The sequence below is a fragment of the Carcharhinus amblyrhynchos genome, chromosome 8 (genome assembly GCF_965287045.1).
Source record: "Carcharhinus amblyrhynchos chromosome 8, sCarAmb.v2.hapA, whole genome shotgun sequence".
Classification (NCBI taxonomy): domain Eukaryota; kingdom Metazoa; phylum Chordata; class Chondrichthyes; order Carcharhiniformes; family Carcharhinidae; genus Carcharhinus; species Carcharhinus amblyrhynchos.
In genome coordinates, this window is record NC_137331.1 from 90,651,769 (window position 1) to 90,678,562 (window position 26,794).

Here is a 26,794-nt window from a genome sequence, read left to right on the forward strand (position 1 = left end):
CTCAAAGGAAGATGGTTGTGGTTGTTGGAGGTCAGTTATTTCAGCTTCAGGATGTCACTACAGAAGCTCCTCAGGGGAGTGCTCCAGGCCAAGGGCTCCCAAATAAGGAAGTGGGGACTCTCTGATGACTGCACAATATTTAGCATCATTCACTCCTCAGATACTGCAGCAGCTCTTGTCCAAATGCAACAATATGCAGACAATATCCAGGCCTAGTCTGCCAAGTATTCCTTGACATTCAATGATATTATGATCGCTGAATTTCCCACTATCAATATCATGGGGTTACCAGCCATATAAATACTGTGGCTACCAAAGCAGATCAAAGGCTAGAAATCCTGCAGCAAGTAACTCACCTCCTGACCCTCCAAAGCCTATCTACAATCTACAAGGCTCAAGTCACGAATTCGAGGCAATACACTCTCCTTGCCTGGATGAGGGCAGCTCCAACAATACTCAAGAAGATCGACACCATCCAGGACAAAGCAGCTCACTGATTGACATCCTATCCACAAATATTCACTCCCTCCACCATGACAAATAGTGGTAGCAGTGTGTACCGTTTACAAGATGCACTGCAGGAACTCATCAAGGCAACACTTTCCAATCCAACAACTAGTAAGATTTAGAAGGACAAGGGCAGCAGATACGTGGGAACACCTCCACCTAGAGGTTCCCCTCCAAGTCACTCACCATCTTGGTTCGGAAATATATCACCGTTCCTTCACTGCTGCTGGGTCAGTATCCTGGAATTTCACTTGTAACAGCACTATAGGTGTACCTACACTCAGCGACTGCAGCAGTTCAGGAGGGCAGCTCATCACCACCTTCTCAAGGGCAACTAGGGAAAGGCAATGATGGTCAAATCCCTTGAATTAATTTTTTAAAAATCTGGAGACACAAGTTCAAGTTCCAGTGCTACTGCTGGGGAATTTAAATTCAGTTAATTAGGAGGAGTTAATTAGTTAGGGGAGGAGATGGCCTAGTAGCATTATCGCCAGCCTATTAATTCAGAAACTCAGCTAATATTCTGGGGACCTAGGTTCAAATTCCACTACAGCAGGTGGTGGAATTTGAATTCAATAAAAAATATTTGGAGTTAAGAATAAACTGGTGACCATGAAACCACTGTCAATTGTTGGAAAAGCCCATCTGGTTCACCGATGTCCTTTAGGGAAGGAAATCTGCCGTCCTTGCCTGGTCTGGCCTACATATGACTCCAGACTCACAGCAATGTGGTTGACTCTCAACTGCCCTCTGGCACCTAGGGATGGACAATAAATGCTAGCCAGCCAGCAACGCCCACATGCCACAACTGAATAAAAAATAAATAAATCTGCAATTAAATGTTGGTGCCCGGAAAGATGACCATGTAACAAAGTCGTAAAAACCCATCTGGTTCGCTGGATGTCCTTTGGGGAAGGAAATCTGTTATCTTTATTTAGTCTGGTCTGTTTGTGATCCCTGATCCACAGCAACATAACTGCCCTCTGCCGCACAGTACTTTCCTGCCGAAAGCAACATGAAAAGCCTCAACAATATGTCCTTCTTCTGAGCAACATTCAAGTTGTCCTGAAGCTGGTTCACCACCCCTCCTTGAGGGCAATTATGAAAGGGCAATAAGAACAAACTTGCCAGTGGCATCTACCATTCCATGGATGATTAAAGGAACTTTACAGCTAGGCTATTTTGCTTACCTTCTTATTTTACTGAGGGTCAGTTTGATATGGGGAAACTTTTCCCTGAAAGTTTCATTCATATCCTTTTTCAGATCGCAGGGTTTGACATATTCAATCACTGTAGTCTAAAGGAAAAAGAAAGACTGGCTTAGTAAGTTACACGGACACAGTTATGACTTCTTTAACTTCTTCATGCACATCCAATGTGTCAACCTACCTGTTTTTTTCTTACCAGTGCTGACCTGTCCTGATGTGTATTTCCCACATTCTTTTATTTTCAGTTCGGGTTTGGTGAACTATTTGCTACCAAAAAAGGGACTGATTTTAACTTGCAAACAGGCCAAAAGTGGCCCAATTTCTGATGATGAGCTTTTAATAAAAGTTAAAGTTTATTTAGTCGTCACAAGTAAGGCTTACATTAACACCGCAATGAAGTTACTGTGAAATTCCCCTAGTCGCCACTCTCCGGCACCTATTCAGGTCAATGCACCTAACCAGCATGTCTTTCAGAATATGGGAGGAAACCGGAGCACCCAGAGGAAACCAATGTGCAGACATGGGAAGAATGTGAAAATTCCACACAGACAGTGACCCAAGCCGGGAATCAAATCCAGGTCCCTTTCATGTGAAGCAGCAGTGTTAACCATTGTGCTACCGTGCCACCCAAAATACAATAATAGCAAAATACTGTGGATGCTGGAAACCTGAAATCAAAACAGAAAATGCTGGGAAAACTCAGCAGGTCTGGCAGCATCTGTGGCGAGTTTACAGGCCACTCACAGTCAGGAAAACAGGCACCTGTAATAGTTCATACCATTAATAATTCAGGGGTTTTTCTTAAGCAATTTCCCCACACACTGACTCACATACACATGTGCATTTACTCACAGAAATGTACACTCAAACACATTAATGTAAAGCAAAATGCTGCAGATGCTGGAAATCTGAAACAACTGGAAAAACTCAGCAGGTCTGGCATCAATGTCTTTGAAGAGCCATATTGAATTCAAAATGTTGGTATCTCTCTCCACAGATGCTGCCAGATCTGCTGAGTTTTTCCAGCCTTTTCCCCAAATTACAATTCTGGTGCATAATTGGACAGAGCATATAATGAACCCAGTCTTACCAGGTGAGCAGTGTTAAAAGCAGTCCTGTTTTGTTTTGGTTGAGTCCTTGCACTGTGGTTTATGACCAACTCAAAGCATCAGGACTCTCCATTCCAATATGTCTGTTGCTCCTGATCCAGGTCTGGGCTTCATAATCTTTGCACAGCTTTTGTTTTTTGGTCACATCAAATTCCTCCACTGTCATTCGACATTCCTGCTCCTATCCACCTCAACACATTCGCTGTTTTTCACAGTTCTTTCAGTTGTACCTCAGGGATCTTGGTGCCTCCGTTCATTATTAACATCAGTTTCTGGTAACAACATTGATTTCCAGTTGTAGAATCATAAAATTTCTTCTGGGCTGTAACCAATCATTTAGCCAGTTGCATCCATACTAGCTCTCTGTAAAGGCAACTTGACTAGTCCCAAATCCACGGCACGGCAGCACAGTGGTTAGCACTGCTGCCTCACAATGCCAGGGACCTGAATTCAATTCTTGACTTGTGTGTTCTCCCTCTGTCTGCATGGGTTTCCTTCGGGTGATCTGGTTTCCTCCCACAGTCCAAAGATGTTAGGTGCACTAGCCATGCTGAATACTCAGTGTACCTGAACAGGTGCCGGAGTGTGGCAACTAAGGGATTTCCATAGTAACTTCATTGCAGTGTTAATGTAAGCCTACTTGTGACTAATAAATAAACATTACTTTTTTTGTAAAGCAGGGATCCCTGGGGAATCTCACTATATATCTTCCTCCATTCCAAAAATAATTGTTACTACTGTTCTCTGCTTCTTGTCGAACAGCCAACTTTGTATTCATTCTGTCATTGTTCCTTTTATTCCGTGGGTTCCAACTTTGCTGACAAGCTGATAATGTGGCATTGTATCAAATGCCTTTTGGAAGCTCATATACATCACATCAACTGCATTGCCCTCATCAACCCTGACTATTGTCACATCAGAAGACTCAATCTGAGTTAAGCACACTTTGCCTTGAAATCCTTAATTACTCCACATTTATCCAAAAGTCACTTAAATTTCGTTTATTTAAGTTTTCACACCACAGAGATTAAAATAACTTGTCTATAGTTCCTAGGTTTACTCTTTGCATCTGTACAGTATATGGAACTATAAGATATGCAATTCTCCAGTCCTCACGCACCACCACAGACTGGAAGATGATGATCAGTACCTTTCCAATTTCCACATTTAAAAGTTGATCAGGATTAATGGAGCAAGTTGAATCAGCTTTTCTAATAGCTCCTCCATCATATTTTGACTCCTCCTGTGTCTCAACTCTCCCACCTTTCACAATGACTTTGATAGCATTCTTGATAAAAACAGTTTAAAGCTTATGTATTAGTATCACAAATAGGCTTAGTGCAATGAAGTTACTACGAAAATCCCCGAGTCACCACATTCTGGCGCCTGTTCAGGTACACTGAGGGAGAATTTAGCATGGCCAATGCACTTACCAGCATGTTAGTTGGATTGTGGGAGGAAACCGGAGGACGCAGACACAGGGAGAACATGCAGACTCGGCACAGACTGTGACCCAAGCCAGGAATTGAACCAAGGTCCCTGTGAGGCAGCAGTGCTAATTACTATGCATGCAAAATGGTCATCCACTACCTCAGCCATGCCCTCACCTCCAAACACAGATCTCCTTCTGGTCTCTAGTCAGCCCAAACCCTCCTCCTCCCACTTTTTAGAAATTATTTATATGCTTATCAAAAAAATTTGGATTCCCTTTTATGTTAGCTGTCTCCTCTTCTCATATTCACTTTGCTTCTCTTCCTGTTTTGTTCCCTTCTCCTCTAAACATCCTATAGTCAACCTGGTTCTCACTTGCATTGGCAACCAGCTATCTGTCAAATGCACTCATTCTCTTTCTGCTTCATCTTCTATTTCTATCTCTTGCGTCCTCCAGGGAGCTCTACCTTTTTTGCCTTGCCTTTCTCTTTCCTTGGAAGGTCCCTAAATTATACCCAACCCATCTCTTCATTAAATGCACATTATTCCATTACAGTTTGATCAGCCCAGCTTGGATCCCAATTTACCTCAGCCACATACATTCTGACCCCACTGGAACTGGCTCTCCACAAGTTAATCAATTTTTCGCTGGGTTGTTCTTTGCTCTTTTTCATAGCTAACCTACAGCTTCTGAAACTGTGATCACTGTCACCCGCATGTTCCCCGACCAACACTTGATCTAATTGACCCACCCAATAATCAGATCCAGCAACCCCTTCCTCCATTGTTGCCTACTTGTTACTAATAAATTGGTTGGAAACATACTAATCAAGAAAACATTCCTGAACACACTTTGGAAATGTTTCTTCTTCTCTGCCTTTAATGATCCTGATATAGACGGGATAGCAAATAAAATCCTCTATTATCACTAAGCTAGTTCTTGTACTGCTAAGTTCTTTACAAGTTTGTCTCATTGTTTCTGTCATTGAACCCTCTGGGACATCTTCTACCACAGGAAGTATTTGATGCCAAAACACTGAAATATATTCAAGAGGCAGCTAGATATAGCACTGTGGCGAACAGGTCAAAGCTTATGGGGAGAAAGCAGGATTACACAATTGAGCTGGAGGATCAGCCATGATCGTAATGAATGGCAGAGCAGGCTCAAAGAGCCAAATGGCCTCCTCCTGCTCCTATCTTCTGTTTCTCTCAAGCATTGTAATATTGACACAAACCAATCTGGTGATTCTTCTTTTATTTCCTCTCCTATCTTTCCTGAACATCCTGTACTCAGGAACATTGAAAATATAGTCCTGCTATTTTAACCCCAGGTCTCAATTATTGTCACAACATCATATTCCCAAGTGGCTATTTGCCCCTGCAGCTCAACAACAACATGTGTAATACTTTGCACTCTTACATTCATATACTATCAACCCAATTTAGGTTACATTGCACTCCCTCTTATTCTGACCCTATCTCAGACCTATTTCTTACTGTACTGTTTGCTACTTGCCTCTCCTAATCCTTTATACACCAGTTGTTTTTCCTTTCTAATGTTATATCCTTGTTCCCATTCCCCTGCCAAGCTGGGTAATGCTGATGACACTCAACACTTGTGCTCCACACCATCAAAGGATTGTGGATGCTGGCTGATGGACATCAAGTCCAGGGTAGAAACTTCCTGCAGCTCAACTTCAGTAAAAGATAAAGTCATCCTTCCTGGTCTTTACTGCCACCAATTCTGGCTATCTTTCCATTGCTCACTCAGGCTAAATCTGCTGATATCCATATATCACTAGTCCTGCCCTTGTTTAGCTTTGCTTGCCCTGTGCCTCAGCTGAATCAATCTGATGATCACCAGGCTTATTTTCATGTTCCTTCACAGCCTTGCCCTTTCTGCAAATCTGCAGCTACAAGCCCCAGAAAAGTCAACTATGTAGTTTCTAACTCCATGTTATGGTGTTAATCACATAAACCAAAGGTAACTACCTCTACCTTCCAAGACCTCCTCCTCTTCCCTGCCTCTAGTCTCTCTCTCCCCAAATTCTTTCATTCTCTTAAAAAATTATTCATTCGCGTCAACAAGTAGGCTTACATTGGGCCTGATTTTACCATCGCCTTGCGCCTGTTTTCGGGCATGAAAATTTGGTAAAGACAGGCGTGAGCTGAGTAGCGTGATCCACACCCACCTCCTTGCCGGGTTCATAAGAACATAAGAAATAGGAGCAGGAGTAGGCCAACTAGCCCTTCGAGCCTGCCCCGCCATTCAATAAGATCATGGCTGATCTGTCGTGGCTCAGTTCCACATTCCCGCCCTCTCCCCATAACCCTTAATCCCCTCTCTTATCAAAAACCCATCAACCCGCTTCTTAAAAATATTTAGCGAGGTAGCCTCCACCACTTCAACGGGCAGAGAATTCCAGAGATTCACCACCCTTTGAGTGAAGAAGTTCCTCCTCAACTCCGTTCTAAACCGCCCCCCCTTTATCTTGAGGCTGTGCCCCCTAGTCCTAATATCCTTTCTGAGTGGGAAGAGTCTCTCCACCTCTATCCTATCCATCCCATTCATCATCTTATACGTCTCAATGAGATCTCCCCTCATTCTTCTAAACTCTAATGAGTACAAGCCTAATCTATTCAGCCTCTCCTCATAGCTCAACCCCCTCAACTCCGGCATCAGCCTAGTAAACCTCCTCTGCACTCCCTCCAAGGCCAAAATATCCTTGCGTAAGTACGGCGCCCAAAACTGCACACAGTACTCCAGCTGCGGCCTCACCAATGCCCTATACAGCCGCAGCAAGACCTCCCTACTTTTATATTCAATCCCCCTCGTGATGAAGGCCAGCATCCCATTCGCCTTCCTGACCACCTGCTGCTCTTGCAGGCTGGGTTTTTGCGACTCATGCACAAGGACCCCGAGGTCCCTCTGCACCGTCGCCTGCTGCAGTTTTTCTCCACGTAAGTAATAATTCTTCCTACCATTATTCCTACCAAAGTGGACCACCTCGCACTTGCCAACATTAAATTCCATTTGCCATTTCCTGGCCCATTCGCCCAGCCTATCTAGATCCTTCTGTAGACTCTCCCCACCCTCCGCACAATTTGCCTTTCCACCAATTTTGGTGTCATCAGCAAATTTCGACACCCTACACTCGGTTCCTTCCTCCAGATCATCTATATAAATGGTAAATAGCTGAGGCCCCAGCACCGACCCCTGGGGCACTCCACTAGTCACCATCCGCCAATCCGAATAGCACCCATTGACCCCCACTCTCTGCCTCCTATTTGACAACCAGTCCTCTATCCACGCTAACACCCTACCCCCAACTCCATGCCCCCTGACCTTCTGCAATAACCTCGTGAGGTACCTTGTCAAACGCCTTCTGAAAATCAAGAAAGACCACATCCACCGGCTCTCCTCTATCCACCGCCCTAGACACATCCTCATAGAACTCCAGTAAATTTGTCAGACACGACTTCCCTTTAACGAAACCGTGCTGCGTCTGCTCTATCAAGCAGTTCCCCTCAAGATGCCTCGCTATTTCCTCCTTGATGACGGATTCTAACATTTTACCTACAACAGACGTTAAACTAACCGGCCTATAATTCCCCGCCTTTTGCCTGGCACCCTTCTTAAACAATGGTGTAACATTAGCTGTTTTCCAATCCTCCGGCACTTCCCCGGAATCCAGTGACGTCTGGAAAATAACCACCAAGGCATCCACTATCACCTCCGCCATTTCTTTTAGAACCCTTGGATGCATTCCATCCGGTCCTGGGGACTTGTCCACAATCAGCCCCTCCAGTCTGTCGAGCACCACCTCTCTAGTAACAGTAATATCATCGAGACCCTCCAGTCCTACCACCTTTCCATCTCTAACACCCGGCAAATTATTCACGTCCTCCTCCGTGAAGACCGAAACAAAAAAGTTATTCAAGACCTCAGCCATATCCCCATCCCCTACCACTAAGTCCCCCTTCTCATCCTCTAAGGGACCAACGTTCACCCTAGCCAGCCTCTTCCTTTTTATATACTTATAAAAACTCTTGCTATCCTTTTTTATATTAAGCGCTAGCCCAGCTTCATAGTTTCTCCTACCCTTCTTTATCAACTTCTTTGTCAATCTTTGTTGACATTTAAACCTCTCCCAATCCTCTTCTCGCCCACTACTCTTAGCTACTCTAAACGCCTCCGCTTTTAATTTAACACTTTCCTTCACCTCCTTCGTTATCCACGGCTTATTACCTCTCCTCCTACGGTCCTTTTTGACCATCGGAATAAATTTCTGCTGAGCACCAAGAAAGATCTCCTTAAAGATCCTCCACTGCTCCTCAGCAGACCTACCTTCCAACGCGCTCCCCCAGTCCACATTCGCCAATTCTTCTCTCATCCTACCGTACTCCCCTCTGTTCAAACAGAGGACGCGTGTCCGGGAACCCACTTTCTCCTCCTCCATCTGCACCAGAAACTCCACCATACAATGATCACTCTCCCCAAGAGGATCCTTCACCGCAAGTTCCCTAATTCTACCCGCCTCATTACATAGCACCAGATCCAAGATAGCTCGCTCCCTCGTTGGCTCCAACACACACTGTTCCAGGAAACTATCCTGGCAGCATTCCAAGAACTCCTCCTCGAGCCCACCGCGTCCAACATGGGTTGACCAATCAATATGCAGATTGAAATCCCCCATAACTACGGCCGTCCCATTCCTGCACGCCGCACTTATTTGCGCGTTAACAGCCCGCCCCACCTCCAGATCATTATTTGGGGGCCTATAGACGACACCCACCAGCGTCTTCCTCCCTTTGCTGTTCCTAATCTCTACCCACAACGATTCCACGTTCGGCTCCTTGGCTCCAATATCATCCCTTGCTACCACCCTGATGCTATCCTTAATCAGCAGAGCTACGCCCCCACCCCTTTTCCCTCCCGCCTATCCTTCCTAAACACTTGATACCCCTGGACATTCAGCTCCCAGTCCCTGTCACCTTGCAGCCACGTCTTTACCAAGCAGCCCCTTTACCAAGGCCCAAACATTGCCATGATAAGGACTGCACCCAAGATGGGCACTATGGCCATTTGCATGCATTTAAATTGACTTAATGGGCTGCACACCCAACTTTACTGGCACTTCCCCCTTTACCACCATGTTCACCCATCCAGAATTGGCACAAAACAGACACGTTCCATAGGAGTCTGATTCGGACGCTCCAGTTAGTGAGGAGGTAAATGTCTCTGTCCACCACCACACTGTCTGAGATCAATGGAGCAGAAGGGACGGGTCTGCTGCCACTCTGCCTGAGATCAAGGGAGGAAAGGGGGGGGGGAGGGGGTCCACTGCCGCTCTGCCTGAGATTGGAAGGTTGGGGGGGGAGGGTTTGCAATCAGTCTCGGTGGCAGGGGAGTGGAGGGGATAAGGGGGTCAGTAATGTTGTGGGAGTGGGGCAATGTCTGCAGAGGCCAGGGAGAGGCATTATCCGGCCCGGAACAATGTGGCAGGACAGCAGCATTCTATCAATCTTTTGCTGCGTATGCACAGTTGGAGGCACTGATTGGAGCTCCAGCATTTCGGGTGCAATAAGCCCCGCCCACAGCCTTGTGCAGTGCGACTCAGACTCACTGATATTTTTGCAGGCAGAGTGCGTATGGAGGGCCTCAGAATGGGTCTAAAAGTCAGAACTGAAACACTCCCAGTTTCAAGTCCACCTAGCACTTAGAATCAAAATTATAAAATGGGGCCAATTAACACTACAATGAAGTTACTGTGAAAATTCCCTCATCCACACACTGCTGGCACAGGCTTGGCTATACTGAGGGAGAATTTAGCACGGCCAATCCACCTACCAGCACGTCTTTCAGACTGTGGGAGGAAACCGGAGCATCTGGAGGAAACCCACGCAGATATGGGGAGAACGTGCAGTCTCCACATAGACAGTGAATCAAGCTGGGAATTGAACCTGGGTACCCGGCATTGTGTGGCAGCAGTACTAACCACGGTGCCACCCTGCATAATGTTTCACTTCTCCTTCACTTGAAGGTACATTTGAAGAATACTAAATAACTGAAGAGATGTTATTGTTGGAACACTGAGGAAGGTAAAGTGGGGATTTAAAAAAATTCTTTTAGCAAAATTATTCATTTTACAATATGGAGCTGCTTTGGAGCCACACTGAAAAGCGCTCCATTGAGTGCAGCAGGAGAGTGAGGACCCTTCCTTAGTCAGTGGTGACACCACCTTGACAATGATGCTGAGAACAGTGCATATGAAAATGATACATTCTATAGCACATTGCAACACAGTGTAGGTTAAAAACAGGATGCCTGTGGCTTTTTAAGCTGTCTGCCTGAGTCATGTTTACAAGGAAACACCAATAAATCTATCTGTTGAAGATAAACAGCTTTGAAAGGATAGGATGGACTGAGATTGCCCATAAGACATTTTATTTAACGTAGAAATGTTTCAATGATGATAAACCTCCAGAAATTGTAAAATATCAGTAGGATGAATGTGATGTGCTGCATGTACTGTTAAAAACACAATTTAAAAACCGAGATTTTATGAATTGTTTTCAATAGTTCAATTTTTCTCTGGGAAGTAATACACGGGCTGCAGTGACACAGGGTACAAGGAGGTGAGGTGCTGAGAGATTGAGGGTAAGGATGAGAAGATTCTATTGAAATGTAACAACACCAGGTTAAAGTCCAACAGGTTTATTTGGAATAATGAGCTTTTGGAACACTGCACTCACCTGATGAAGGAGCAGCACTCCGAAAGCTTGTGATTCCAAAAAGATCTTTTGGAGTTTAACCTGATGTTGTGAGACTTCTTACTGTGCCCACCCCAGTCCAATGCCGATATCTCCACATCAAGGCTAATGAAATGTATCATTCTTCCTTCACTGTCACTGGGGAAAAATGCTGGAACTCTCTTCCTGACAGCATTGTGGGTGTAGCTACACCAAAGGGACTGCAGCGCTTCACAAAGGCTGCTCACCATCACCTTCACGAGCGCAATTAGGGATGGGCGATAAATGCTGGCCTAGCCAGTGACGTCCACACCCAGTGAATGATTAAAAAGTGGAAGGGGATCGAGTGTTTAGGGAGAGAATGTGAGGATGGAATTATATCCACAACACGAGGAAGAGTTCAGAGTAACAATGAATGGATATTAGATGGAGCAAGAGTTTGGCTGCATTCGTGATATAGGAGATGAAGTTGCAACAGTGCCGGGTGATCAGGAGCAGAATGTTTCTGAAAAGCCACAAGAAGCATCTGCAGGAGATGTCTGCTCTACGTCTCTTAACAAAAGTCTGAGTCTTCAAATAACTGCTAATCGGAGCTGGCAAGCTGAAACATGAGATTTCACCAATGGAAAGTTGCAAAATCCAAATCAGTAAAGCCAAACTTATCAATCCACAGAAACCTGTGATCTCCAGTACCCTGCCTGCCATAGTAGTGGAAGCTGTTATCCAGATCACAAACAGCATCCAATGTGCCTGTGACAGTGATAAACTATGAGGCTTGATCATACCATCCTCCACCAGACTCCAACAAGGGTGGAACTGCTCTTGCCTGGTTCCCACGGGGAGAACATGCAAACTCCACACAGCCCCTCAAGGCTGGCAGTGAACCCGGGTCTCTGGCGCTGCGAGACAGCAGTGCTAACCACCGTGCTACCTACTGTGTTTACTATGGCAAAGGAGCTGTATAAATGACAACCCACACCCGATTAGCCAAATATTCCTAGTTTCAAGGAAGGGGAAACAGTTCTGTCACATGAAAACAATTGGTCTGAGTAGGTGTCGCCTGCGAATCAAGGGATGGCCAATGATAATATAATTTTTATGTTGGCAGCTACACTCTATCTGCTGTGGTTTGTGCTGAACAAATACAGCAACTTCACACTGAATGTCTCGCAATTTGCTAGCACTTTCCGAACCTGGCTGTGTTTAGTTGTTGGCCAACTGAACCTGTGCTGATTACACTGGCTTGTTTAAAACAATATGGTGGTCAGATGTTTTCAGGAAGGACTACTGGAGCCCCGGTGACTGAATGTAGCTGGAATTCCACAACAGGCTTTGGAGGTTGCAGAATTCAATGGAAAAACATTCCAAGAAGCTCTCCTCATCAAGGGAGAATGTTACAGAGTTCCTGTGGTTTGACATATGCGTTATATAGCAATTAAACACTCACTGTAAAATTACATTTGCATATTCATGATTGGCCTGTTGGAAATATAAAGCCAGTATGTTCCCATTAGCTGAAGCTGCCAATTTCTCTTGCATCTCCTGCATCAGGCTGTACTATAACCAACACAACAGTAATGAAAAAGGAACAGTATTCTGCAGGTTGCTAGGGAAACTATCAGCATAAGATTTGCATTGCGACAAGGCCAGCTGAAATCAATGTCCGACTACTGAAAAAAAGATGTTGATTTTTAGCAAATTAATTGTGTTTAAGTGACTATGAGGGAACCCATGCTGTGATCACTGTCTGCAATGGAAATGACTCCCTGGTACATTCAGGGGTCCAATGCATACGGTTGGTACGGAGGTGCATTTGGACTCGATCCTCCAACTGTTGGCTGGATGCTTTTGGAAAAGGTTTCCTGTGGTTCTGCTCACTGTTGTCGTTCCTTGCATGTCTGGCTTGGCAGCACGTGTTTGGAATACAGGCCATCACAGATGGTCAAGGACTGTATGCTGGCTGTCGCCTGTGCACCATACAGCAAAGGTTTCCAGCACTGGAAATGGGATCCGTGCCATTGGTAGAGGTTTTAATTGCTTTTTGGGTCAGATGGCTCTGGAATATGCTTAGCTTCACCGCAGGCTAATATGGAATTGTCAGAGAGTTAGTGAAGCAGCTTCCAAAGGCATTTCCCACTCCAATAAAAGAGCTGATATAACCGGATGAAAAATTTAGGCCAACATTTCTAATCTGAAAATGACTCCATTCTGAAGCATATGGACATAAGAACCAGGAGCAGGAGTAGGCCATCTGGCCCCTCAAGCCTGCTCCACAATTGCAAAAAGATCATGGCTGATCTTTTCGTGGACTCAGCTCCATTTACCTGCCCACTCACCATACCCTCAATTCCTTTACTGTTCAAGAATCTATCTATCTATCTAGTTATGCCTTTAAAACATTCAATGAGATAGCCTCAACTGCTTCATTGAGCAGGGAATTCCACAGATTTACAACTTTTTGAGTGAAGAAGTTCCTCCTCAACTCAGTCCTAAATCTGCCTCCTCTTATTTTGAGGTCATGCTCCCTAGTTCTGGTTTCACCTGCCAGTGGAAACAACTTCCCTACTTCTATCTTATCTATTCTCTTCATAATTTTATGTTTCTACTAAGATCCCCCCTCATTCTTCTAAATTCCAATGAGTATAGCCTCAGTCTTAGTCTTTTCTCATAAGCCAACCCTCTCAGCTCTGGAATCAACCTCGTAAATCTCCTGTGCACCCCCTCCAGTACCAGTATATCCTTTCTCAAGTAAGGAGACCAAAACTGTACACAGTACCCCCAGATGTGGCCTCACTGGCACCTTATACAGCTGCAACATAACCTCCCTGTTTTTAAACTCCATCCCTCTAGCAATGAAGGACAAAATTCCATTTGCCTTCTTAATTATCTGCTGCACCTGCAAACCAACTTTTTGTGATTCATGCACAAGGACATCCAGGTCCCTCTGCACAGCAGCATGCTGCAATTTTTTTACCAATTAAATAGTCTATTTTGCTGTTATCCCTGCCAAAATAGATGACCTCACATTTACCAACATTGTACTTCACCTGCCAAACCCTTGTGTCCACTCATTTAAACTATGTATATCCCTCTGCAGACTTTCAATGACCTCTGCACACTTTGTGCTGCCACTCATCTTGGTGTCACCTGCAAACTTTGACACACTACACTTGGTCCCCAATTCCAAATCATGCATTTAAATTGTAAACAATTGCGGTCCCAAAATTGATCCCCGAGGTACACCACTAGTCACTGATCACCATACAGAAAAACACCCATTTACCCCCACTCTTTGCTTTCTGTTAGTTAATCAATCCTCTATCCATGCTAATATGTTACCTGTATCATCATGCAACTTCATCTTATGCAGCAGCTTTTTGTGTGGCACCTTGTTGCACGCCTTCTGGAAATCCAGATACACCACAGCCACAGGTTCCCCATTGTCCACCTTGCTCATAATGTCCTCAAAGAATTCCAGTAAATTAGTTAAACATGACCTGCTTTTCACGAACTGATGCTGTGACTTTCCAATGTGACAATTTCTATCCAGATGTCTTGCTTTTTCCTTCCCTGACGATAGATTCACGCATATTCCTCACTACAGAAGCTAACTGGCCTATAGTTACAAGGCTTAATTTTTTTTAAAATCAGTGTCACAATTAGGCTCACATTAACACTGCATCGGCTGTTCGGGTACACTGTGGGAGAATTTAGCATGGCCAATACACCTAACCATCACATCTTTTGGACTGTGGGAGGAAACTGGAACACACGGACGAAGCCCATGCAGACACAGGGAGAACGTGTAGGCTCTGTACAGTAACCCAAGCTGGAATTGAACCTGAGTCCTTGGTGCTGTGAGGCTAATCACTGCGCCATCATGCCGCTTGCTCCTCAATTTCAAAAACATTCCACTGCTTGGGTTGATCAGGGAGATACTATGGTTTGGGAGCTGATTGGAAATGGACTTTCCTTTTTTGGGTGTTTCGGGAAAAATTGGTTTTTTCATATGCTTCAGAGAAGGAGTCAACAAGAGCCTGGAGCTTAGTTTCTGAATGAGTGCACACACAGCTGTCAATAACTGAGCTTGGACAGAGTTTTGGATTGAAGGTGATGTAGGTTGAACCATTTCCTATCTGTTCTGTAGATTATCCACACACCAATGGGTAATTTGCCAGAGGGGATGTGTGGTTTATAGAACATAGAACATAGAACATTACAGCGCAGAACAGGCCCTTCGGCCCACGATGTTGCGCCGGCCAATTAAAAAGCAATGACCCTCTAACCTAAACCAATCCCTTTCCATCCATAAACCTATCCACGGATCTCTTAAACGCCCCCAAACTAGGCGCATTTACAACTGCAGCAGGCAGGGCATTCCAATCCCTCACCACCCTCTGGGTAAAGAACCTACCTCTGACATCCGTCCTATAACTACCCCCCCTTAATTTAAAGCTATGCCCCCTCGTTTTAGCTTTCTCCATCCGAGGAAAAAGGCTATCACTGTCCACCCTATCTAAACCTCTAATCATCTTATATGTTTCAATAAGGTCCCCTCTTAGCCGCCTTCTTTCCAACGAAAACAACCTCAAATCCCTCAGTCTCTCCTCATAGGACCTCCCCTCCATACCAGGCAACATCCTAGTAAACCTCCTCTGCACCCTCTCCAAAGCCTCCACATCCTTCCTATAATGTGGGGACCAGAACTGCACACAATACTCCAACTGCGGCCGCACCAGAGTTTTGTACAGTTGCAACATGACGCTGCGGCTCCTAAATTCAATCCCCCTACCAATAAACGCCAAGACACCGTATGCCTTCCTAACAACCTTATCTACTTGATTCCCAACTTTCAGGGATCTATGTACACATACACCTAGATCCCTCCGTTCATCCACACTATTCAGAGTCCTACCGTTAGCCCTATACTCTACACAAGTAAGGAAAATGGAGAAGAGGTGACACCACCTTGTTTGACCCCATTTTCATTGCAATAGTGTTTGGATGGTTCAGTTGGTAAGTACAGCTGGCTAAACTATGAAAAGTTGACGTAGTTCCAATCTTCCATCAACCAAATTCAACCACAATGAAGCCCTGTTTATTCCGACCCAAGGACGACAGGCACTGGTTGGTTATGGACAGATTTGTGAGGACAATACTAATATTCTATTTCCCATTGGCTGTTCTTCACTTGACTGGGCAGAAAATTTGCAAAAACTACATTAAACTAAGGGAGCAGAAAATGTTATTACTTCACCAAGCATAGACCAAGCAAAAGATCACTAGATCATTCCAGATATAAAATCTATATCCCAATTTTCAAGTTTTCTTAGCCTCTGATTTCCATTTCAGTCATGCAACCTTTCACGCACACACCTGCATGCACATGCACACATGTGCACACACATTCACGGACATGTAAACTGCATAGGCAGATACACATAAGTACACATGCAGGTGCACAGATATAGACACAGAAGCTATTGTTAGAGTAACACCTCAAGGATTTATCCTGCTGATGAGCTTTCAATAGCTAGCATCTTGAACAAGTGTTGCCATGTCTGGGCCTAGTTGTCACAAAGGATATTGTAGTTTCATGGGAACACAATACACACCAAAACTTGAATGGCTCACCCATAAGCTCCCCCCCGCCCCCGCAACTTCCCTCCGCACCCGGCTTTACAGTTGCGTAGCCTGGTGTGTGCGCACGCATGTGCGTGTAAGTTACATCCACTTTATTTCCAGAACCAGAACAAGGTCTCCATTTGCCTTCGCGGTTCACCCAAAGCCAGGACAGCAAAATTGGGCCCAATGGAATTTTACCGGCATGTCTGCCCGAGGTGCGTATGATCCCGCCTGAGGCCAACAGAGAATGCTGTTTTCCGAGCCTCGCCAGCCTGGCGGTAAAATTCCAGCCACTATCTTTGGTTTTGAATTCTGGGATCGGAGCACATTTGATTTGATTTGATTTATTATTGTCACATGTATTAACATACAGCGAAAAGTATTGTTTCTTGTGCGCTATACAGACAAAACATACCATTCATAGAGAAGGAAACGACAGAGTGCAGAATATAGTGTCACAGTCATAGTTAGGGTGTAGAGAAAGATCAACTTAATGCAAGGTAAGTCCATTCAAAAGTCTGACAGCAGCAGGGAAGAAGCTGTTCTTGAGTCGGTTGGTACGTGACCTCAGATTTTTGTATCTTTTTCCCGACGGAAGGAGGTGGAAGAGAGAATGTCCAGGGTGCATAGGGTCCTTAGTTATGCTGGTTGCTTTGCCGAGGCAGCGAGAAGCGTAGACAGAGTCAATGGATGGGAGGCTGGTTTACGTGATGGATTGGGCTACATTCATGACCTGTTGTAGATCCTTGCAGTCTTGGGCAGAGCAGCAGCCATACCAAGCTGTGACACAACCAGAAAGAATGCTTTCTATGGTGCATCTTAAGAGTCGGTGAGAGTTGTAGGTGACATGCCAAATTTCCTTCGTCTTCTGAGAAAGTAGAGGTGTTGGTGGACTTTCTTAACTATAGTGTCAGCATGGGGGGACCAGGACCTGGATACATAAAAACTTGAAGCTTTTGACCGTTTCTACTTCATCCCCGTTAATATAGACAGGGGCACGTTCTCCTTCATGCTTCTTGAAGTCAATGACAATTACCTATGTTTCGTTGATATTGAAGGAGAGTTATTGTTACTGCACCAGTTCACCAGATTCTACATCTCATTTCTGTAGTCTGTCTCATTATTGTTTGAGATCCGACCCATTACAGTGGTGTCATCAGCAAACTTGAAAGTCGGATTGGAGGGGAATTTGGCCACACAGTCATAGGTGCATAAGGAGTACAACAGGGGGCTGATAACACAGCCTTGTGGGGCACCAGTGTTGAGGGTTATTGTGGAGGAGGAGTTGTTGCCTTTCCTTACTGATGGTGATCTGTGAGTTAGGAAGTTCAAGATCCAGTCGCAGAGGGAGGCACCGAGGCTAAGCCACGGATTTTGTAGATGAGTTTCATGGGAATAATAGTGTTGAAGGCTAAGCTGTAGTCAATAAATAGGAGTCTGACATAGGTAACCTTGTTATTTAGATGTTCCAGGGTTAAGTGCAGGGCCAGGGAGATGGTGTCTGCTGTGGACCTGTTGCGGTGGTAGGCAAACTGTAGTGGATCCAGGTAGGCTGAGAAGCTGGAATTGATTCATGCCAATAACTAGCCTTTTGAAGCATTTCATAATAATGGATGTTAGAGCCATCGGACAATAATCATTAAGGCCACGCTGCTTGGTTTTTCTTAAGTACCGGGATGATGGTCGTCTTCTTGAAGCAAATAGGGACCTCAGATTGTTGTAAGGAGAGATTATTCCTACCAGTTGATCTGCACAGGATCTGAGTGCTAGTCCGGGTACCCCATCTGGGCCAGTCGCTTTCCGTGGGTTTACCTTTGAGAAGGTTGCTCTGACATCTGCAATGGTGAGCCCAGATACAGGTTCATCCAGGGTGGAGGGCATATCCTCGCTGACCTCTTGCTCAAAACAGGCATAGAATGCAATGAGCTCATCAGGGAGGGGTGCGTTGGAGCTGGCGGTTGTACATGCCTTCATCTTGTAGCCTGTTATGCCTTGCAGATCTTGCCATAGTCACATTAGGGAAGTACAAATTCACAGGAGGACTGTGTGCATGTGCCTGATAACGATTTCACGGCAAAGTTGTGAAATCATTATCGAACATCACAGGCAGGATTTAATGGACTAAAGATTGTACGTAATGACAGTTTTGATTTATACTTTGCAAAGGTCCCTCATACCTTCAAAGTAATCAAGTCTCCACAATGGGGTGTGGTTTCACTCCAGGCAAACTGCTTTGGATTAAGTTTCAAAACAAAAAGTCAAACATCTACTGTTAAATTTTTTAAAAGTCAGTGAATAAATTTGAGACATTCTCTTCTACCAAAAAGGAATGTCATTTATTGACCCAGTGCCTGGAACTTACAGATATTTACAACTGCTCTGTGATTAAGCGCAGCAGTTTTGAAATTGTCGCTATTACATTCTGCCCAGTACGAACACTGACCCTGAAGGGACAGATCAGACTCGCAATGATAAATCACAGCTGAAACTCCACTCCACAGACAATCCATGAGAATTATTAGCGGCAATATGAATTCCCCGCATCTCTGTGTGCGCTGCATCATCATAAATCGACTTCTGGAGATCTTCCTCCATTGCCACTTTGGTGTTTCAAAGCATGTTTGTAATTCAGCTGACGTAGCAACCAGACAAAGACCTTGCAGACACATTTATGATGCTGCAACATGTGATCATTCCTTCCATCTCCAAGGAGTTGGAGATTTCATTTCAACAAAGCTGCTGAGCTAATAGCCGTGTTTAGCTCATGGCAGACATTAGTTATTAGATGAGCTAATTTCACCTTAGGAACTCATGGAACCAATCATTATTTTGGGATGTGGAATCCAAAACAAAGTAGCAGCATCTGGTTCTCATGAGCTACGTGCAACACCGGCATCACCACATCATATTTATTCAATATCCAGCTCTCAACTCCCGTGTGTCACCGTCACGTCACTTTCTGGGAGCGGAGACAGCTGGACCTGTGAGGGGGACATGCTGTACTGAGGAGAGGATAAATAGCGAGCCAGGCTTGGGGTCTTCTCTCACCACCCGGGAGCAGAGACAGCTGGACCCACGAGGGAGACACACTGTCCTGGGCCTACTCCTGCTTCTGTTTTTTGTGTTCTTGTGTCATAGCAGGGCGGCATGGTGGCACAGTGGTTAGCACTACTGCCTCACAACACCAGGGACCCGGCTTTGATTCCAAGTTTGGGCCACAGTCCATGCGGAGTTTGCACATTCTCCCATGTCTGCGTGGGTTTCCTCTGGGTGCTCCGGTTTCCTCCCACAATCCGAAGGACGTGCTGGTTAGGTGCATTGGCCATGCTAAATTCTCTCTCAATGTAACTGAACAGGCGCCCAAGTGTGGCGACTAAGGGATTTTCACACTAACTTCATTGCAGTGTTAATGTAAGCCTACTTGTGACATTAATAAGTAATTTTTTAAAAAAATAAATACTGTATTTCACCAAGAACTCGTACAAGAGTCTTAACGAGAAAGATTCCAAGAATGGAAGATTCAAAAAATCAAGGATACATGAGGGGGCAATGGCACAGGATAGTGAGGGGGAATTGACTCTGATAGTGTGACACAGGCTGGGGCAGGAAACCTGAACAAAAATGTGCAACATGGAGTAAACCCAGAGTTGAAAACAACAGTAAAAACTCATAACCTTTCTGGAGTGCGCTGAGTCAAATTTTTACCTCAAGGTCAAAGTCCATATTTATTTGTCTCGGCCCTGTGCCTCAGCTTATCAGCTGCAGAAAACCTCGTCTACGTCTTTGCCACCTCTAGGTCAAACCAATCAGCCAGTCAGCCCTGATTGGTCGCGGCGCTACCATTCTTTGATCTAGTCCGATGAATACGAGTTTCAGTGAAATATCTCTCCTTGCAGCTACTTTCTCATTCGCCTTTAGCTAATCTCCCAGTTTAGACGCTCTAACCTTCAGATCAACAAAACCTCTGCTGCTTGTATTCTAATGCGCACCAAGTTCCATTAACCTATAACCCTATGTTTTGGCTCCCGGCTTGCAAACATCCAACTTTCAAATTCTTATCCTCATTTACCATCCTTGGCCTCACATCTTCTGACCTCTGCAACCTCCACAACCAGATGAATCACAGAAGCCCTACAATGCAAAATGAGACCATTCGGCCCATCAAGCCTGCATCGACCACAATCCCACACAGGTCCTTTCCTCTTAACCCCATGTATTTACCCTGCTAATGCCCCTGATACTAAGGGGCAATTTAGCATGGCCAACCAACCTAACCCGCACATCTTTGGACTGCAGGAAGAAACTGGAGCACCTGGAGGAAACACACGCAGACATGAGATAAACATGTAAACTCCACAAAGGCAGTCACCCAAGTTGGGACTCGAAACCGCACCTCTGGCACTATGAGGCAGCAATGTTAACCACTTTGAGAACACTGCATTGCTTTCATTCTGCGCATTCTCAGTTTTATTTGTCCTATCATTAGCGCCTTGCGTTCAAATGTCTTGCTCCTAAATTCTGGAATTTCTTTCTAAACCAGTCCATACTCTCCTCTTTTTCTTTAAGACACTCCTTAGAATTAAACTCTAGCCAGTCTTTTGGTCATCTGTCCCAATATCTCAGAGGGGGTAGATGTCAAATTTTGTTCAGAAACACTCTTCAGTAGTGACTAAGGGTGTTTTGAGGCTCTATTGGTGCTATATAAGTGTACATTGTGGTTAATGGTTCCCAGGAAGGTCAAGTACTGAAACCAATGTTCGGAAAGCAGTCAGGTTATCTTCCTAATGCAATCAGGGTGTTGGTGTAAAATGACCAATGTCGAGTGGGATTTCCATTTGATGGCTGAATCTCTTTCGCCTGTCTTATATCATCATCCAAAGTCAAAGCTACTTCCATTTTACTGACCACCATATACTCAGAAGGGACCCAATGCCAGAGTCAGTAGTGCCAGGGAGCAGGGTGGGATACATGGAAGGGAGCTCAGCAGTGCAGCGCATACGACAGGGAAGCAGGGGTGACGTGCAAAGTCAGAGGGGAGGGGGGAGGGGAGAGGAGGTGTGAGCAGGGCTGAGAGTGACGAGAAGCACTAGGCCATCGACTTAAAATGCTGCGCTCCTGCGAGAAAAAGCTCAAAATAAATCAGCATAAAAATCTGTGTAATCATCAGACAAACAGGCTGAATTTAGACACTGACTGGTCCTGGAGGGGGAGGGACACCATTTGCATCAACTCCCATGCAGCCATTTGAGGAAGACTGGAAAATCCGGGGCTCCAGTACAAGCCGATTCTCTGGGATCCCCGATGGCACCCAGTAACAATGAGCATTCGTCGCTATTGGAAACAGAAGATCTGGGTTCATTTTGTTTCTTACAGGTGTCAAATCAGACAATGCTTGTGAAGAATTAATTGTGCCTTCACAAGCTTTCGGCTGTATTGTGTGACACCCTCAAAGTCACACAGCTTATTGTTCCTCACATGCAGAAAGATGACACAGTTCGTGCTGGTCACACATTTGCCGTCTCCTGGTTTTCAACTGTGGATATGGTGCCACTTGAATACCTAAAGGAATTGACCAATTATGTGCCTGAGCACATAATAGGCCTCCCTGTCTGAAAGAGGCAGCTTAACTGTCAAGTCTCTAATTGCTGTTCAGCATTTTGGAGACATTGTCCCTAATCTTTCTACACGCGAAAAGTATTACTGCTGTAAATAAAGGAATTAACATTTCAAAGACTACACTGGTATGATTTCCTTCACCGCATCAGGAATTAGAAACAAAGTTCTCACTTCACACCTTTGATGTCGAAGCAATAATGTTATCTGCTATCTTGTCCATCAGCTCTGCACCTTCAGCCGCATTAATAAGTAACGATATTTAGTGTGTTTGTAAACTGCAAGGAGAGCTCATTACTCAAGAGAGCTGAATTAAGTTGCACCTCCAGTGTTTCCTCAAGCAATAATTAATGATTGAAAGCAATTAAAAATGAATTATTCGCACAATGCTGTGGTGGATATATTCTGCCTGGCGTGCTACAGTACTTAATCAAACACAGCAGACAGCTCGGGGTTTGATCCCTGTTCTATGTTGAGAGTTAGTTGATCTCAGCCAGCGTGAGAGTAGGGATCTTAACACCTCGCCTGAGGGCTTGAAGGAAAGTCAGCAAGTTGCACGTTGGGCTAGATTTTGGTCTGGGCCTTTTTACGAGCAGGCCTGAACAGAGAGGCCTGAAGATCAATAGGGATTCTTCTCTGGACCTCATCAGCATTGATGTGAAGATGCTGGCATTGGACTGGGGTAAACACAGTAAGAAGTCCAACAAGTTTATTTGATAGCAGACCCACTAGCTTTTGGAAACGCTGTTCCTTCGTCAGGTGTGTGGAAAGTTCTAATCAGAGAAGGGCGTATAAAGTCACACACAGTTTACATACCGGATCATCGACATGGATGACATCATCTCATGTGAGAACACACCATCCACCAGGTACACGACACATACTCTTGCAACTCGGCCAACGTTGTCTACCTAATGCGCTGCAGGAAAGGACGTCCTGAAGCATGGTACATTGGGGAGACCATGCAGACGCTATGACAACGGATGAATGAACATCGCTCGACAATCACCAGGCAAGACTGTTGGCAAACACTTCAGTGGTCACGGGCATTCGGCCTCTGATCTTCAGGTAAGCGTTCTCCGAGGTGGCCTTTACGACACACAACAGCGCAGAGTAGCTGAGCAGAAGCTGATAGCCATGTTCCGCACACATGAGGACAGCCTCAATCAGGATCTTGGGTTCATGTCACACTATCTGTAACCCCCACGACTTGCCTGAACTTGCAACATCTCACTTACTGTCCTATCTGGAGACAATGCACATCTCTTTAACCTATACTTAATGCTATCTCCACTCACATTGTCTGCACCTTTAAGACTTGAATAGCAGATTAGTGATAAAGACTTGCATTCTAATCAGTATTCTGTAAACTGTGTGTGACTTTATATGCCCTTCTCTGATCAGAACCTTCCACACACCTGACGAAGGCTTGTGGGATTACTATCAAATAAACTGGTTGGACTTTAACCTAGTGTTGTGAGACTTCTTACCTCATCAGCCAGTGTTGGCCATCCTTCCACAGACAGCACGTCCAAGTGAAGTGGACCATGTCTCATCGCTGCCTGTTTTCAATTCAGTACCAGGAGGAGGAAGGGGAGGACAAGGGCAGCACAGTGGTCACTGTTGTCTCACAGCACCAGGGACCTGGGTTCAATTTGGCCTTGGGTAACTGTCTGTGTGGAGTTTGCACGTTCTCCCTACAACTGAGAGAGTTTCCTCAGGGTGCTTCCGTTTCCTCTCACAGTCCAAAGATATGTAGATTAGGTGGATTGGCTGTGGTAAGTGCATGGGGTTACAGGAATGTGGGGAGTTGGGGGGATGTGTGGTTGGTAGGATTCTTGTTTGGAGAGTCAGTGCAGACTTGATGGGCCAAATGGCCTCTTTCTGCACTGTCGGGATGCCAGGGCTCTCAGGATTATGATACTTGCGCAGTCAGGGGAACATTCTTGCTACTCTGAGCTCCAGAGGGATTGTTTATTTAAGAGAAATAAAGAACTATGTAGAGGTTAGTGCTGGAAGTCTCAGTGCTAAAGTCATATGTATTGGACTAATTATATGATGCAATTTCCACCTCACGGGTAGTACGGCTGTACAGTGATTAGCACTGATGCCTCACAGACCAGGGACTGGGGTTCAAGTCCTTGCTTGGTCATTGTCTGTGCAGAGTCTGCATGTTCTCCCCATGTCTGCTCCGATTTCCTCCCGCAGTTCAAAAGATGCGCTGGTTAGGTGCATTGGCCATGCTAAATTCTCCCTCAGTGTACCCAAATAGGCACTGGAGTGTGACAACTAGGGGATTTTCACAGTAACTTCATTGCTGTGTTAATGTAAGCCTACTTGTGACAGGAATAAATAATCTTGAAAACTCAATGTCTCTTTCCCAAAGAAAGCAAGTTTAATCCTGCTGCCCATCGCTTAATATTTCCTCATTATAAATACATCTTTGAGTGTTACGTACTATTCACAATAATTCTCATACATTCCTGTTTTGTAGTGGCACTTGGACAGGAATAAGGATGATTAACAAACTTGTAGACACGATTTCCACCATCTCAGGGCTGCATTCAGCCACACAAACTATTGCACCAAAATCGTGAGAGGACCAAATGGCACCTACCATATAGGAAGGGAAGATGAGAACTCTTTTATGTTTTCCACATGGCCACTGCGGGTCATCCAGCAGATTAGGATCATATTCCGCGAACTCCCCCACTTCATTGCCTGGAATTAAATCTCACCATTAAACAATGTTGTGCTCTTCCCAAAACCACACTCTTCATCAATTATTTCATTTCTTACATTGTTCTGCAAAAAATCATGCAAGTATAATTGAGAATAAAGAATTAAATGGATTCGTCTTTTTAAAATTACATTTTAAATCAGCTGTTGCCACAGAAAAGGAGAACGAGGAACAGTGGCACAGTGATTAGCACTGCTGCCTCAGTGCCAGGGAACCTGGGTTCCATTCTGGCCTTGGGTGACTGTCTATGTGGAGTTTGCACATTCTCCCCGTGTCTGCATGGGTTTCCTCAAGGTGCTCTGGTTTCCTTCCACAGTCCAAAGATGCGCAGGTTAGGTGGACTGGCCAAGCTAACTTGCCCCTTAGTGTCTCAAGATATGTAGGTTAGGGGGATTAGCTGTAACCTATACATCTTGAGACACTAAGGAGCTTGGGTAAGGTGCTCTGTCAGAGTATCGGTGTGGATTCGATGGGCCAAATGGCCTCCTGCTGCACTTTCGGGATTCTATGAAGTCTACAAAGTACAGGAGAAGGTATTAAACAGATTTACAGGTATGTTATCAGAACCAGGTACCAGTGGTGAGAGTATGGAACTCACTATCACAGGGAATGGTTGGAGAGAATAGCTTAGACGCATTTAAAGAGAAACTAGACAAACGTATGAGAGAAACGAATAGATGGTTATGATGGTTTAGATGGGAAAAGATAGAGGAGGATCGAGGGAAGCACACATGGATCAGTCGGGCTGAATGGCCTGTTCCCATGCCCACGTCATATGCAATGGGAAGATGAGAACCATCAGAAAAGACTGATGTGACTGGATCCAGCTCCTTTTATGAGAAAAGAGAAAGCTGTGGGGTGAGTACATGTCTTTAAAATTACAAAAGGTTTTGACCGGTTGGTTCATAGAATCCATATACTGCAGAAAGAGGCCATTCGGCCCAAAGAGTCTACACTGACTCTTTGACAGAGTATCTTCCCTAGGCCTTATCTCTACAACCCCACGTATTTATCCCAATAATCCACCCCTAACGTACACATCAGGGCAGTACGGTGGCACAGTGGTTAGAACTGCTGCCTCACAGCACCAGAGACCCCGGATTCAATTCCCGGTTTGGGTCACTGTCTGTGCGGAGTCTGCACATTCTTCCCGTGTCTGCGTGGGATTCCTCCGGATTCCTTCCGCAGTTCAAAGATGGATTGGTTATGTTAAATTCTCCCCCAGTGTACCCAAATAGGCGCTGGAATGTGACGACTAGGGGATTTTCACGATAACTTCATTGCAGTGTTAATGTAAGGGTACTTGTGACACTATAAATAAGCTTAAGACATCTTAGGACACAAAGGGGCAAATTACCATGGCCAATCAACTTGCACGTGGGAGGAAACCCAGACACCGGAAGAAAGTGCAAACTCCGCACAGACAGTGGCCGGAGGCTCGAATCGAACCCGGGCGCTGTGAGGCAGCAGTGCCACCCGTGGTTGTAAAGATGATTCCACTTGCAGGCAAATCTACAAATGGCAATCATAAAAATAAGCTTGTTACTATTAAATCCAGTAAAAACCTCAGGAAAAGCTCCTTTCACCTGGGGAGGACAGATCTAGTTCAGGGTAAATTCGACAACGATGCAAGAGGGAAAAGAACGGGAGAGCATGCTGAAATTTTAGATGAAGTAAAAAATGGGAGGAAGCTTGTGGACAGCATAGGCACCAAAATATAAGAACTGAGTGTTATTCTGTGCTGTAACATCGACTGAATAAATCCAAGTACGTTTTTGGAGACAGTCAGCAATTAACATGGGGGTTAA

The 26,794-nt window shown here is 45.0% G+C and overlaps 1 protein-coding gene across 3 annotated transcripts in view; it reads right to left on the minus strand.

The window, feature by feature from the left end:
- Positions 1-26,794, minus strand: part of cables1 (Cdk5 and Abl enzyme substrate 1) — a 179,175-nt gene that overhangs the window by 17,473 nt on the left and 134,908 nt on the right. For all 3 annotated transcript variants that reach the window (XM_080194968.1, XM_080194967.1, XM_080194969.1), the window contains 2 exons: positions 24,864-24,967; positions 1,698-1,804 (listed from right to left, as the gene is read on the minus strand). In XM_080194968.1, coding sequence (XP_080051094.1) covers positions 1,698-1,804; positions 24,864-24,967 — 211 coding nt within the window. The remainder of the gene's footprint in view (positions 1-1,697; positions 1,805-24,863; positions 24,968-26,794) is intronic.